Source organism: Onychomys torridus, chromosome 16 (genome assembly GCF_903995425.1).
Source record: "Onychomys torridus chromosome 16, mOncTor1.1, whole genome shotgun sequence".
In the NCBI taxonomy this organism is placed as follows: Eukaryota; Metazoa; Chordata; class Mammalia; order Rodentia; family Cricetidae; genus Onychomys; species Onychomys torridus.
In genome coordinates, this window is record NC_050458.1 from 61175995 (window position 1) to 61191671 (window position 15677).

The window sequence follows — 15677 nt, forward strand, 5'->3', positions numbered from 1 at the left end:
GAGTCACTAGGTGGTACTGATTTTGAAGGCACAAAAGGGTCATGGAGAGCAGCTGAGGCTTAGCGCTGTGAGAGGCCAGTAAAGGCCATTGGTGAATGTGCAGCCTCAGTGGCAGTTGAAGGGCAGGACTGAAGGGTCATGCAAAGTTGAGGCTTGGCACCATGAAGAGAGCCTATGAGAGGCTATTGGTGAAAGTGCAGCCCAGTTACAGCAGGGGCCCCAGCATTTCGGAGATGTCAGTGCCATGGATGACCTCCAAGGACAGCAGCAGTGGGGAGTGGACTTTGTCCTAGCCTAGAAGACAAACTGTGTGTGCTGCAGAGAAGGCGGAGCTGGAGAAATAACCCAAGCACTTTGGAGGAGTCCAGAAGACTAGGAGTGGATCCCCCAGACATTGGACATTCCATTATTTACACTATTGGGAGTTTGGTTTTGCTTTGACCAGATTGTTACTATGCCCTGGTTCTTCCCTCTTGAAATAAAATACAGAAGTATTTAACTTGATTTTTTTTTTTTTAAAACAGAAACCCAAGGTTAAGAGATTTTGAACTTTTGAAAGAGATTTTAGACTTTTAAAGACACTGGATATGTTAACGGGACTGAATTTTTAATGTGATTGAATTTATGAAGACTATGGGGCTTTTAAAGTTATTTATGTTTTTAATGTGAGGTCTTAGGGATGAATGCAGAAGGAAGGGTGGCTTAACAGTGATGTGTTTGTGTGTCAACTTGACAAGGGATCAGTTGTGCTGCCTAGTTTTATGTCAACTGGACACAAGCTGAAGTCATCTGAAAAGAGGGGCCCTCAATTCAGAAAATGTCTCCGTAAAATTGGGTTGTAGGCAGGCCTGTAAAGCATTTTCTTAATTAGAGATTGTGCATGGTGCCATCCCTGGGCTGGTGTTCCTGGGTTCTATAAAAAAGTAAGGTGTTGGGAGCAAGCCAGTAAGCAGCACTCCTCCATGGCCTCTGCATCAGCTCCTGCCTCCAGATTCCTACCCTGTTTGAGTTTTTTCCTTGACTTCCCTAACTGAAGGAATGTTGCCTGGAAGTGTAAGTGGAAATAAATAGTTCCGAGTTGCCTTGCTCATGTTGTTCTATTACAGCAATAAAACCCCTAACGTAGACAGTATACATGCATGCATGTAACAACTATAAATGAAAAAAAGGCCATGAATTTGAAGGAGAGCAACGAGGGGGATGAGGAAAGGTTTGAAGGGGGAAAAGTGAAAAGTGAAATGTTGTCATTATATAAATCTTGAAAATAAAAAGTTTTTTGTTTTTCTTTTTTTAAAGAACATGTACACAGACTTACACCTTAAATTCTGTGAACTTATGTATGATAAGAGTCACATAGCACCTACATTGTATATAACTTCTTCCTGTGGTACTTTCTCATATATGGACTGTTTTCAACCTACTATTGATGTTTTATGGGAGATACACATTTTTAAAGCATATCTTAATGTCTCTAACTATATGTTTGTTTGCTTGTTTGTTGAGACAGGGTCTCACTACATACCCCTTATTGGCCTAGATGTTACTATATATACCACTTGCAGAGATCTGCCTTGAATTCTATAATTTAAAAAATTAGTAATATATTAGTATATATGGCTATATGTGGGTCTGTGCATGTTAGTGCAAGTGTCTACCAAGGCCAGAAACATCTTATTCTCCTAGGGCTGGATCTAGGCAACTGTAGGCTGTCTGCTATGTATACTGAGACCTGGACTCTTGTCTGTAATAGCAGTGTGTCCCCTTAACAATGAGCCATCTCTCCAGCTTCAGAATGGGGAATTTTAATAGTGAAATTAGACTTGTTCATCTCCCTGTCATGTTAAACTGTTACATCTGATTATAATACAATCTGACTAATCCTCTACCAAGATGGTTGATATCCCCTGGTTCTTAGTAGCCAATTATGCAGTCTCATTTGATTATAAAATAATGCATTATCTTTTTTATTTCTTTTGTTCTAAAATAATATGTAAAGCAAATTGATATCAAATGTTGAGGTAAATGTTTAATTGTTTTACAGCAGTGTAGGTTTTTATGTATGCTCATAAATTTTTTTACATTTATGCATAATGTGTTTATACTAGAATTTTCCTACAAAAGATATCACATGCATATTTTGTGCACATAATGTGGAAGATCTTGTTATTTTGTGGTGGTGGTTGTTTTGCAGCAGGAGGGCTATTAAGACATGGAATACTTTTAGACCATTAAGAGAAAAGAGACTACCAAGACTTGACCAAGAAAATACTAAATGAATCTAACCTCAGTATGCCTGCCTTATAATTGTAGTGTTTCCTTTTCAGTTGCTCTTTTGAATTTGGGAGGTTTGTTAAAATATAAAACTATATTATGTATTTTTGGTGTGTGTGTGTATGTGTGTGTGTGTGTGAGAGAGAGAGAGAGAGAGACCTCTTGAAGAGACTGAAGACTTTTAAAGGATGAACTTGGGAAATGGGACATGCGTTTGTGTCCTAGGGCACCTGCTGATAGGAACAGGCTGCTGAACCAGCACCAGTGATGGTTATGGGCTGTTTTGGGTTAGGTAGTTTTTAAATACTTTCTTTTTATTTGTTCTTTTCTGTTGTTGAGGAGTGTGTGTGTGTTTGATTGTTTGTTTTGTTTCTTTTAATCTGAGTATTTTACTCCTAAATGGCTACTTAGAGGAGCTGGGATTAGGAAATTTACCCTTATGTTAATTATGTTCACTAGAACCAAAAAGCCTATTATGGGATAAAACAAAAATAACTTAAGGGAAACTGCACTCCTGTAGAAGCCTGCCCTGAGCTGCTCTCAGCTGTTTAAATAATCAGCAGAGGGTGAGGTGTTTTAAACTGTGTTGTTGTAATTGAAGATGGTATGTACCTTTGACAGTTGACAGTGACTGAGAGAAAAACAGCAGATACAGCTAACACAGTAAAAAAATATGAAATGTTCAATTTTGTATTGCTTTGCTAAATATTGATAAATTCTAATTCCTATCTACTGAGAGTAGCAGCACCAAAGGAAAAGTGTACTTCTGAGGGTTAGGGAGCCACTGACTGTACCACGCCACAGGACAAGTTGTGGGAGTCTGGTACTCTCCTTCTACCATGTGGGTACTAGGAATGAAACTTGGGTCATCAGGCATGATGACAAGGGCTTTACTTGCTGGCCCTAGCATCTATATTCTTAAACATTGTACTAAGTAGAATGGGAAAGAAAGGTAGAAGGTACAAAGAATGTAGTAACATAAAACTCAGTGAGTAAATCATAGAGGCAGCCTGGAGACAATAGCTGAGACCCAAGAGAAAAGGACAGGTGATGACCAGAGAGTCTGTTATGGAATTGGAAAGGAAGCACTAAGATTGAAGTTCCTTCAGTAATATGTCTTATTTGGAAAGATAGATAAAACTGGGACATTGTATCCATATTGACACATTTATACAACTCACAAGGATTGACATTTTGTAAAGTCAACCTATAAATGGAAGGTTTTCTCCCACCTGACAGTTCCTGAATAATCACTCAGAGACTTAATATTAATTATAAATGCTCGGCCAGTAGCTCAGGCTTATTACTAACTATCTCTTACAACTAAATTTACCCATAATCCTTATCTATGTTTAGCCACATGGCTTGGTACCTTTTCTCAGCACACTACGCTCATCTTGCTCCCTCTGTGTCTGCCTGGCGACTCCTGACTCCACCCTTCTCCCAGCATTCTTAGTTTGATCACCCCGCCTATACTTCCTGCCTAGCTACTGGCCAGTCAACTTTTTATTAAACCAATTCAAGTGACAGATCTTTACAGGGCACAAGAGCATTCCACAGCATTTCCTCCTTTTTGTCTAATTAAAAAGGAAGGTTTTAACTTTAACATAGTAAAATTATATACAACAAAAATAGTTATTAAGTAATAATTACAGTCACATTATCCAGTCCATTTGTATTTAAAAAAATTTATTATCTATATTATCTTGTTGAGTCTAAGTTTCACTTTTACCTTTTTATCATAACTACAAAAACCTATAATTATAACTATCTAGTCTTCAACTCCATCAAAGACCCCAGAAGGATAAAATGTTACCTCACGACAGGGACATCTCTCTGCCAGGACAGTCACTCAAACTTCCTCTGTATCGTTTGGGCATCCAACTCTGGCCTGCAGGCATAGCATATCTGACAGACTTTGCTGTGACACAGGGAATTTTGAAGGACTGTCCTACCTTGTCTTGGCAACGTTTGGCAGTTGCCTTTCTTGTGTCCTGCTGGTCCAGTTTGGATGGTAACTGTCAGCAATTGTGGCAAGGGCAGTTCCTCTGCCCACATGGCTAGCTTTTGCCATAAAGAAAACAAACTCCATATGGAGTTTCTTCAATGCCCATCATCCTCTTTGAAGTAATTGGTGTTGCAAGTGTCGAGAAAACTCTTAAGTTCTTAAAATATTTTAAATGCCATACTCTGTAGGTCTGTGAAGTGTTTGAAGATTACCTTTCTATCTGTAATATATCTCTGTGTGACCTTGAAAACCTAACTGACATAAGTTTGCTATTATAGATGACTATAACCTATACTTTTTTTTTTTTTTTTTTTTGAGCTGAGGATCGAACCCAGGGCCTTGCACATGCTAGGCAAGTGCTCTACCACTGGCTAAATCCCCAACCCTACCTATACTTCTTAATTATATATTACATTTTTAAGTTGGCTGCATAAACATAATACCCTAAACAAGAGTAGGAACATACATTCAGTATAAAAAAATTAACTTTAAATTTGTGTCAATAAACAAAAATCCATACCAATGTAAAATATGTAAGACTGGGGCTGGAGAGATGGCTCAGAGGTTAAGAGCACTGAATGCTCCTCCAGAGGTCCTGAGTTCAATTCCCAGCACCCACATGGTAGCTCACAACCATCTGTAATGAGATCTGGCACCCTCTTCTTTATACATAATAAATAAATAAATCTTTAAAAAAATATGTAAGACTAATAGTTGTTTTTTATTAGATTCAATAACCTACCTTTTATCATTTTTTTTTATTTCTTCGGTTTTTCAAGACAGGGTTTCTCTGTAGCTGTGGAGCCTGTCCTGGAAACTCTCTCTGTGGACCAGGCTGGCCTTGAACTCACAGAGATCCTCCTGCCTCTGCCTCCCGAGTGCCGGGATTAAAGGCGTGCGCCGCCAACACCCAGCTTATCCTGTCATTCTGTATCTGCTCTTTTTCTTTTCAGAACAAGATCCCTGAATCTAATCTCTTGTTTAGCTTTTTTCCTGACCATTCTTCATAACAACTTGTAACCAACACCCCCTAAACAATGACAAACATTCATAATTTATTCTTGGGAATGTTGGCATAGTTCTCTAGTCTACTTCCTGTCAATTGGGGGTACTGGTATCTTTGGGGGACCCTAAGCAAATTTAGGATGGTTGTTGAGTCTTGCCTATAGTACCCTGTGAGGTCTGATCGTCTCAAGTCAGTAGCTTGAAGGAGTTTAGGGTGCTGGTTCATCTGGGCCATTTTTATTGGTGTCTGGTCTCCTTGTTGTGAAAATATATGAACTTTTAAAGGTAACATCATCTCTGTATTAATACAAATATAAACTGCATTGTACGTAAGCCAGTCAAAAATAATCTTTTGTTTTATGTTTGAGCAGGCAAAATATGATATGTGTCTTGTAGTTATTTTAGGTTAATTTTTCCATATCTGTAGCTAGGATTTCAGGGAGTCTTCCTCAATCAAACCTGATTTTCCTTAACCGAGGATGAACCCAGAGCCTTTCATTTTCTGTGGAAATAAAAGCAGATCCTCTTTCCCAAAGTAACATATCTTTTGACTTAAATTTTGAAATCAAGGTATTTTTTAAATATATAGGTTGGTTTAATCTAGTAGCTTTCATAATCAAATGTCTGTCAGCCATCAAAAAAATTAAAGACAACACAATAATATACAATATACAGACTCTTTGTTTTCCATCTTTACATGGCTTATTATATTTTTTATTACTCTTTCTTTTTTAAAGAACTTTTTCTACCTTTTTTTTTTCTCTCCCAAGCCTACATATATTTTTAAAACACACTGTAACCAGCTTAGAGACTTTTTTTTGTCTGAATTTGTCTTTACTGTGTGTCTGTAACCTTTTCTGTCTGCAGGAGCAAAGCCCCAAATCTGTCATTCAGCAAGCTAGTGCTCGCAGCTGGAGTCTAAGGGCAGTAGCTGACAACCACCTCTCTCTGCTGAGGCCCCTGTGAAAGACTGCGGAAACAGCCCTGCCGCTTAGCTCATGGCTGCCGGCAGCCAGCCAGCACTCTTGTAGACAGATGGAAAATACAGAATCTGGATATTGTATGTTATTGTGTTGTCTCTGCACTGCTGCTGGCCTGAGACTGTGAGAGACTAGGAAACCCAGTGTGGCTGTTTGTTTCCCTTTAGAACCTTTTTAAGCTTTCTCAGGTCTTAGGTGGAAATTCCTGCCCCTGTCTGCCAGCAACTCCCAAATACCCAGCAGCCGATCCCCAAATAATTGACTTGGAGACTTACATTAATTATAAATGCTCGGTCGGGCAGTGGTGATTATCTCTCCCTTCTATTTATGGCTGTCTAGCATTAGGTAGTTTTACAAATAACATCAAAACTAGATTTCCAGTAAGTGAAATCTTTCAGAGAATGTTTTTGCCCGGTGTAGTCACTTTGTAAACCTGTCAAAAGGAGCACATTCACATGTGCATTGATCATAACAGTTTTCAGCAGAAGACAGTGAGGTATGCTAAGGAAAACGATAAAGATAAAAGATGCTGCATTATTGTGGGAATGACAAGTCATATACAACATCCAGTCAGCAGCAGTTCCCCTTGTTCTCAAAAGACAAGAGTACAGAGACAGGAAGCTGAGAGGAAATACAGCACAGTGTTAATACAGCTACTGGGAACTGGATCACAGGAAATTGTTGGTTTTCTTTGACTGTTCTCTAATTTTCGGGTTCATTAAATGAGTGTGCTTTTATGATTTGCGAGTGAGCTACATGATTACTTGAAAGGAAGTAGTGAGGAGAATTCTTCTAGACATGGTAGCAAGCAGTGGTGGCACTCTGCCTTGTCACTGATTCTTCTTTGACCCCCAAAATTCATCATCTGTTATGTCCACCTATGCTTGCTTGCATTCTTTAGTTCAGCTCTCATTTGGGAGGGTGGAGGGCATGTGGAGACAGCACCCTGCTAGGTAGCCTTGGTTGTCCTTGGACCTCAGCCTGCCAAATGTTGCGGTTACAGGTATGTGCCCCCATGCCCAGCTATATTTGAACATAAAAATTCAGATCTTTTATCATATTAGTTTGCAATCCTTCACTGTTCACACCCGTATAATTCTTGAAACTAGCTGCATTAGAACTAGGTACCTTAGAACTTCATCCTGAACTACCACAGCCAATGCAGGACTCACACAGGTAGAGTAGGTAGATTAAAAAGAAAGAGAGACTTGGGAGGAGGTAAAAGTGAATGGACTACAGAGAAGTGCCTGGTATGGTGTTTGATGGGTAGACTGATGAACACAAACCTGTGTTATCTTAAAGTCATTTGCACACAATTGTATGTATTTTAGCAGTTAAAATTTATACAAGGAAACACTATCTGGCTAGATGTGGTGTGTGCCTGTACAAGGTAGAGACCTGAGAATCACCATTTGGACCAGCATGGACTACATTCTGAGACCTGACCTCAAAACAAATTTTTAAAAATTAGCCGTCTTTTTTTCCATCATTAACAACTTAACAACTTCATGTATCACAGAGTTGTTTAATGTAATGTCCTGCAAAATGCTTAAGACTGTAGTCCTTTCTGATAAGTCACTAGCAATACATTTACATTTAGGGTATGTAAAAACAACTTCTGAGACATGGGGATTTAGGTGACTCTTCATTGTTTAGGCATCATGGAGCCTGTATTTACTGAAGCCTGTATACAGTGTCTGTTACACAAGAAATCTCTAAGTAGAAAAAAAAATTATAATAGATGAAGCAGTCACATATGGTATTAATATCAAGTGTTTTTATCTATATATTAACTGCTGTCCTTTATGTGGCTGGCTGTATTTGTTTATACCAGGTCCTGCACCAAGTTGCCTACATACTCACTTAGGATGATAGGAAGTTTTTAGTCTCATCAGACTCTTGTAAGTCATGTATGCAGCCATGCATACCATCTGTCATTGACCAGCACATTATATACATTATTGTCTAACACATAAAATCTTTTCAATTAGTAACATAATAGAATCTCAAATGTTGAACATAATAAGAAATGTTCCTTTTGACAGTCTATATATCATTCCAGTTGTATTTGTTTCATGTGAGTGAAATATTATTTGAAGTACTTAAAATTTAAATGGATGTCTTGATTTCAAGTTTCATAATAAGTTTCATTGGTATTTATATATCTGAATATGAATAGGATTTAAATTTGTAAACTGTGACTTTTTAAGATTGTCTTTTATAATTCAGTAATTACATTCTTCATTAAATCTGTTTTTAAATATCAGACATTTCCTGAAATGATGTTAATTTGAGATACTGGATATATAATACACATTAAAAATCGATTCAGGGCTAGAAAGATGGCTCAGCATTTAAAAACATTTGCTGATTTTGTAGATGACTGATCTCTTCCCAGCACCCACATGGCAGCTCACAGCCATATGTAACTCCAGTTCCAGAGGATCCAGTATCCTCTTCTGACCCAGGCGGCACCAAGCACATGGATGATACATGTATATGTGTACAGGCAAAATACTCATACACAGAAAAATAAGTCAGTCTTTAAAAATGCTTTTTAATTTATTCAAACATACACATAGTTACTTAATAGCCACAAATAGAATCCAATGCCCTCTTCTGGACACTGCAGGTACTTGCATATATGTTTGTATACACACACACACACACACACACACACACACACACACACACACACACACACATATACACACACACTACACATGAGCAAAATAAAATCTTTAAGAAAAAAAGTTGTGGCCAAGATTTCTTAGGAATTTTTTAAATCTGTTATATAAACATGGTTTAAAGAATTTATCTGAGTGTCGGATATTTTTGCCTTTTCTTTTTCTAGGTGGTTTCAGACCCCTTCCCAGGTGTTCTACCATGCAGCTACTGAACATGGAGGGAAGGACGTGTATCCGGGGCAGTGTCTCTGGGAAGGTTGTGAGCCTTTCCAGCGCCAGAGGTTCTCCTTCATCACCCACTTACAGGTGCACTTTCTAGATCCCATTCGCTTAGTAACCCATCTGGTCACGCTTGAGATTATAATGTATATCTTTTCTTTTCTCCTTAAGGATAAGCACTGTTCAAAGGATGCTCTGCTGGCAGGATTAAAACAAGATGAACCAGGACAAGTGGCAAATCAAAAATCTTCTACCAAGTAAAGAAAATTAGTTTCCTTCCTATTGAGTGTAAAAAACAAGTAGTCCCTCCACTGGTCAGGGGCCTGTCTCCCATTCCTGGCACTGAGAAAAAGTAGAAAACTAAGCAGAATACAAGACCAACAAAAAGAAACTTAGCATATGGTCATTCCCAAACCTGTGTTTTAACCCAGCTCTCACTACCAAGCTATGAGATTCTGCTTAAACTACATAAATTCTCTCCATTTACGTAGGTATCTGTTTTCATAGCAGTTGCTCTGTGTGGTCTGTAAAGTAGCCCTGACTTTGGAAACAAGTGATTAGGCAGACAGTGGGAGGCGGGGAGTGAACATTTATTTGACAGTGGCAAAGAGATATCTTTATATACACATACATGCACACCTATTAACATATATTCTGGCTTCCATATGAAGATTTTTTATATATGTATGTATATTGCTGGGAATTGAACTGGGGACCTCTGAAAGAGCAACCAGTGCTCATAACTACTGAGCCATCTCTCCAGCCCCCTCTACATTATATTTTTAATATTTAGAATTGACGTTTAAAAAGTCAGAACTATCCCTGGTTTCCAAGTTTCAGAAGATGCACGGTTAGAAAGCATCCACCAGTGCCCTTTCCACCGCTTCCTCCAGCTCAGCAGTGCTTCAAGGGGGAGTTTACACTGCAGTGTCTCTGCAGTCCTTCAGTCCTGTGTCTATAATAAGACTAGTGGAACTTTGTTTGCCACCCCAGTGTGTTGCAAGGACCGGTTGAAAGTAAGACTGTACGGAATCCTGTGATACTGTCCTTAGCACCGGTTCTCATCCACGGGGCAGCTTTCTTCCTTGCAAACAGATTCACAGCACTTTCACAGAGGAGACCTCTACAACGTTGGTACTGTGTAAAATCTCTGTTAGCGCCTCCTTACTCGGCATAGGAACATTAGAGGTGGACCATGCCGTACAGGGCCCTTGAGTGGTGTGTAGTGCTGCTTTCTATGATGTCTGCAGGCAGAGGACTGGAAGGTCCAGATGAGGTTGAACTGCATTGTCAGACCCTGTCAAAAAGAAAGGGATAGGCTGGGAAATTCAAGCCCTTTGTGTAGGCTGGCAGAAGGGTGGGGTCACAGTTGTCTGTCTGTGCAGTTAACATTGTCTGTCTGTCTGATCAATTTAGGCAGCCAGCTTTAGGGGGCACAGGCTCAGCTCCTAGAGCACAGAAGGCCATTGCGAGTCACCCCAGTGCTGCACTCATGGCTCTTAGGAGAGGCTCAAGGAACCTTGTCTTCCGGGACTTTACAGTAAGTACACCTTAAAACGCTTGTCCATAAAGGTATGGCCCTGTGTGATTTAGATCTTTATTCTTTTTTTTTATATTCTCCATTCTTTTTAAGGATGAAAAAGAGGGACCAATAACTAAACACATCCGACTAACAGCTGCCTTAATATTAAAAAATATTGGTAAATATTCAGAGTGTGGGCGCAGGTGAGTAATCTGTTTCCATAACCAAAGTAAACTTACTGTATTTTTATGTGTGAGTTAATGACATTACCTATCGCTTAGTTGCTGTTTTTCTAATTGATTTATGAATGTGTCCAAAAGCTAATGGTAAGGCCAGGCCATCATGCTCTCTCCAAAGTCAAAAATAAAGTTGAAACAACAGAAAACAAGCTGTAACTTGTTTTATTTTCAATTTTCTTTCTTGCCATAGCATTTAAAGAAGAAAAAAATTTCTTCTGAGGAAGAAATCTGAGTGGTTATTGGGGAAAAGAGGGAATTGGCCATTTGCATCACGTGGAATCAATTCAGTTCCATTTGACAGTTGGTGTTTTCCATAAGCCTATCAATGAATATTAGGAGTCACTAATATTTTTAATGTTTATAATTACTTTCTAGTGGACTTAAGAAAGAACATAATCTGTATCATAATTTTTTTCTTTCTGGTGTTTTCGAGACAGGGTTTTTCTATGTACCTTTGGAACCTGTCCTAGAACTTACTTTGTTTGTAGATCAGGCTGGCTTCGAACTCACAGATCTGCCAGCCTCTGCCTCCCAATTGCTGGGATTATAAAGGTGTGTGCCACCACCGCACAGCAGTAGATATATTTTTAAAGTATGAATGACTCTTTACCCTTGTGAGAATATGTCCTGCTATATCCTCTTAAAGCAGTGGTTCTCAACCTTCCTAATGCTATGACCCTTGAATACAGTTCTTCATATGGTGGTGACCGCCAACCATAACATTATTTCATTGCTATTCCATAACTAATTTTGCTGCTGTTATGAGTCATAATACTGCTCTGTGTGTCTCCCTTCAGCCCATCTTCCTTCCACTCCCAAAGCATCAACTGAGCAGCCTAGAAGCTGTCAGTGTACTTCTAACATATTAGGCCTATCTTCTACAAATGCCTTCTATCTACATTCAATCCAATTGTTTTAGGTATTATAATATTTAAAGTAGATTTTCAAAGCATAAAAAATTGTGGAATTAGAAAAGACGATAATTATACTGTATCAGCTTTTAAATTTTTCATAAGTGATAACTTTTTAAAATTAAAATATAACTACATCATTTCTCTCTTTCCATTTCCTCCCTCCAACTCCTCCATGTCTTTCCTTGCCCTGTTCCCTCCCACATTCTTAGCCTCATTTTCTATAATTGCTATTGCTACACACACACACACACACACACACACACAGAGTACTCTCTCTCTCTCTCTCTCTCTCACACACACACACACACACACACACACACACTACTCTCTGTCTTATCTCTCTCTCTCTCTCTCTCACACACACACAGAGAATACTTCCTGTCTATCTCTGTCTTATCTCTCTCTCTCTCTCTCTGTCTCTGTCTCTGTCTCTCTCTCACACATACACAGAATACTCTCTCCCTCTGTCTCTCTCTCTCTCTCTCTCTCTCTCTCTCTCTCTCTCTCTCACACACACACACACACACACACACACACACACACACACACACAGAGTTATGTTACTTGTATATACATGATTTCAGGGCAGATGACTTGGTTCTAGATAAGCAATGAAGGGAATTCATCCTTGGGGACGACTCTTTTTCCCTCTCTCAACAAGCAGTCCATGCCTATAGTTCTTTGTCTGTGGATAGAGCACACCGGAATGTCGATTGGTATTGTCCTTGTTCAGGTCCAGTTTAGGCAGCCATATTGTTGGACTTCATGGCTATAGCTTCCCTGTCATTTCTTGGAGACACGGTCTCACAGCACACTTCCTGTTCCTTTGTCTCTAAGAATCATTCTGCCTCTCTTCAGTGATTCCTGAGCTAAAACTGTATTTATCTCTGGGTATAAGTATTTAGAATGCAATTAGAAATTACCCTGATTTACTGGAGTTGTATTAATAGGTGTTGTTCTAAGATTTATGACCCCAGTGTGCCCAGGTAGTTGTTTAGAGGTGGAGTGTTCCTGTCCTGCAGCCATTCTCAGAGTATTAATTACAAATGCTTATTGCCTCATTTCTCCATGTCCTGCTTCCTGGGCAGCTGGCTGGCGTCTCCTCTGACTGCCCCCTTCTCTTTCCCAACATTCTCAGTTGGCGGTCCTGCCTATACTTTCTGCCTGACTGCTGGCCACTCAGCCTTTAATTAAACATTTCAGGGGACAGATCTTTCCAGTGCACAATGGGAGTATTCCACAGAAGTTGATGGTTCCAGCACTAGGCACGGTTTCCTCCTCCTGAGTAGGCCTTCAATCCAGCTAGGTAGATGTGGTTACTGCCAAGGTGTGTGCCGCTCTTGTTCCCTTAGGAACATCTGCCAGCTGTCGTTACTGTGGTTCATGGGAATCACAGCCATGTAGGACTAACGGTTGCTTTCTCTCCCTTGGCCCTTACATTGTGCATTCCAGTGCTTTGGAAGTTAGCCCCAGGAGGATACTTTAAGGTCAGATCCAGTTCAGATCCTCAAGTCCAACAAAACCCCCATGTCATTATTCTTACACAACATACTCTCATGTCTGTGTCTGTCTGTCATTCGCCGAATCCCACTTATCCTGAGTACCTTCACCCCGTTCTCCCTCGGTCTGATGGTCCAGCTGAGATCCAGTCCACGACACTTAGAAACAGAAAAAACTATCCCTAGACATCCACGTGCAGAAGAATGAAATTAGACCTGTTTCCATCACCTTGCACAAAAACTACCTGTGCATGGACCAGAGAGCTACACTTGAAACACTGCATGTGCTGGGGTAAAGAGTAGACGGTGATCTACAATATACAGGTGTAGAAAAGGCCACTTTGACTAGGACCCTATGCTCAGGAACTAAGGCCCACAATTGACAAATGTGATCTCATAAAACTAGTCTTCTTCACAGCTAAGGACAAAACCAGCTGAGTACAGAAGAAGCCCACGGAAATAGGAGAGGAAGTTTTCCAGCTATACATCCAGACTATATAAAGAACTGGAAAAAAAAGTTTTAGGTTAATAAAACGAATGACTCATTCAAAAACTAAGCTATAAATCTGAGCAGATTCTCAAAAGAAAAAGTAAAAATGACTAAATAAAATCTTTTTTAAAAATGCCCATTGCCCCAGCTTTTAGAGAAAGGCAAATCGAAATAATTTTGAGATTTCATTTTACCCAAGTCAGAATGCCAAAGATCAAACAAGACAACAGACAGTGCTGGAGATGACGTAGTAAAGGAGCCCTCATTCACTGGTGGAGATGACGTAGTAAAGGAGCCCTCATTCACTGGTGGAGATGACGTAGTAAAGGAGCCCTCGTTCACTGGTGGAGATGACGTAGTAAAGGAGCCCTCGTTGACTGGTGGAGATGATGTAGTAAAGGAGCCCTCGTTGACTGGTGGAGATGATGTAGTAAAGGAGCCCTCGTTCACTGTTGGTGGGATTGCAAACTGGTGCAGCCACTGTGGAAACCAGTGTGGAAAATTCAAAATGCCGAAAGCAATACCATCTCACTCTGTACCTCTGGTGCATAGGCCAAAGGGCCTCACATTCTACTCAAAACCCTGGCTCTGCCATGTGCACTGCTGCTCCATTCCCAGTGGTTAGCAAATGCAAACAACCTGAGTGTCCTCCAGCTAACAAGTGCACACCAAATGTAGTTTTCGCTATGGAATACTAGTAAGCTGTACTAGAAAATGAAATTAACAGATAAATGGATGGAACAAGAAAATATATTGAATGAAATAACAGAAACCTAGTAAGATAAATATTGCAGGAATAATTTTTTTGTTAATATGCAACATGAAAAATATCAAGTTGGTTTTGTGGCTGGGGTGTGTTTGGTTTGGGTCCTAGAGGTTGACCACCCATAATATTTAAGTAGTGATGTTTTTAATGTTAAGGCTTAACAGGCTCTCTAGGAATACCAGTGTCTGCAGTATGTTCGTGCTTACCCATCCTCACTGTCCTTTCTCACCCTGTTTTTTTACTATAGCCTGCTTTGCAGCCACAAAAAAAAAAAAAAAAAAGCAAGTTCCTCCTCACATCAGTGTCTTTGTCTTCACCTCTCAGCTTTTGTTCCAGGGTCCTGCTGTCCTTCCTGTCAGTGTGCCCTTCCGGTGTTTCTGCTCTCTCTGTGACTCTCCTCAGCTGAGCACTGCGTTCTGTAGCCTTTTTTCTTTTTCTTCTATGTGTGTGGACGTTTGCCTGCAGCTATCTGTGCACTGTGTGCAGTACCCACAGAGACCAGAAGAGGGTATTGGATCTTCTGGAATTGGAGTTACAATGGTTTGAGCTACCACGTGAGTGCTGGGAAATAAGCCAGGCCCTCTCACTGAGCCAGCCTTTGCCCCAGTCCCTGAAGCCTTCTTGTGCTGTTTTCATTTCCCACAGGGTTTGTTGTTCTCTCTTTCTCTAGGCTGGCTGTCTTTTGACATTTCATCTCTGGTCTGTAAACAGTTTTAATGACTTTTTCTCTACTAAGCCATGTTCAGACTGTACTCTTTCCAGCATGCGCTTTAGAATGCTGCCCAAACACAGCCTAGGAAATGTACACCCGGGGTTACCACTTCCATTCCTGATGTCTTCTTCCTCAGACCTGCAACTGCTCCGCATTACTGTGTCCCCACTACTGCATGTGGAGCTCACTGAAGGTAGAGATGGGGTGTTTGTTTCAGTTGTTGCTTTGTGGTGCCATCATTCAGTGAGTGTATAATAGACAGAAGGAAGGGGGAGTGGTGAGTTCCTTTCCTGCCAGAGATCTGATTAGATTTTGGGCAGTGAGATAGAATTCCCAAGGTCATTTCCTTAAGGCTGTTCCTTCAG

At 40.1% G+C, this 15677-nt stretch overlaps 1 protein-coding gene across 1 annotated transcript in view; it reads left to right on the top strand.

The window, feature by feature from the left end:
• Positions 1 to 15677, top strand: part of Arid2 (AT-rich interaction domain 2) — a 144856-nt gene that overhangs the window by 118689 nt on the left and 10490 nt on the right. Inside the window, 4 exon segments of the mRNA XM_036207841.1 lie at positions 9119 to 9257; positions 9342 to 9427; positions 10587 to 10710; positions 10804 to 10895. Of these exon segments, the coding sequence (XP_036063734.1) occupies positions 9119 to 9257; positions 9342 to 9427; positions 10587 to 10710; positions 10804 to 10895 (441 nt within the window).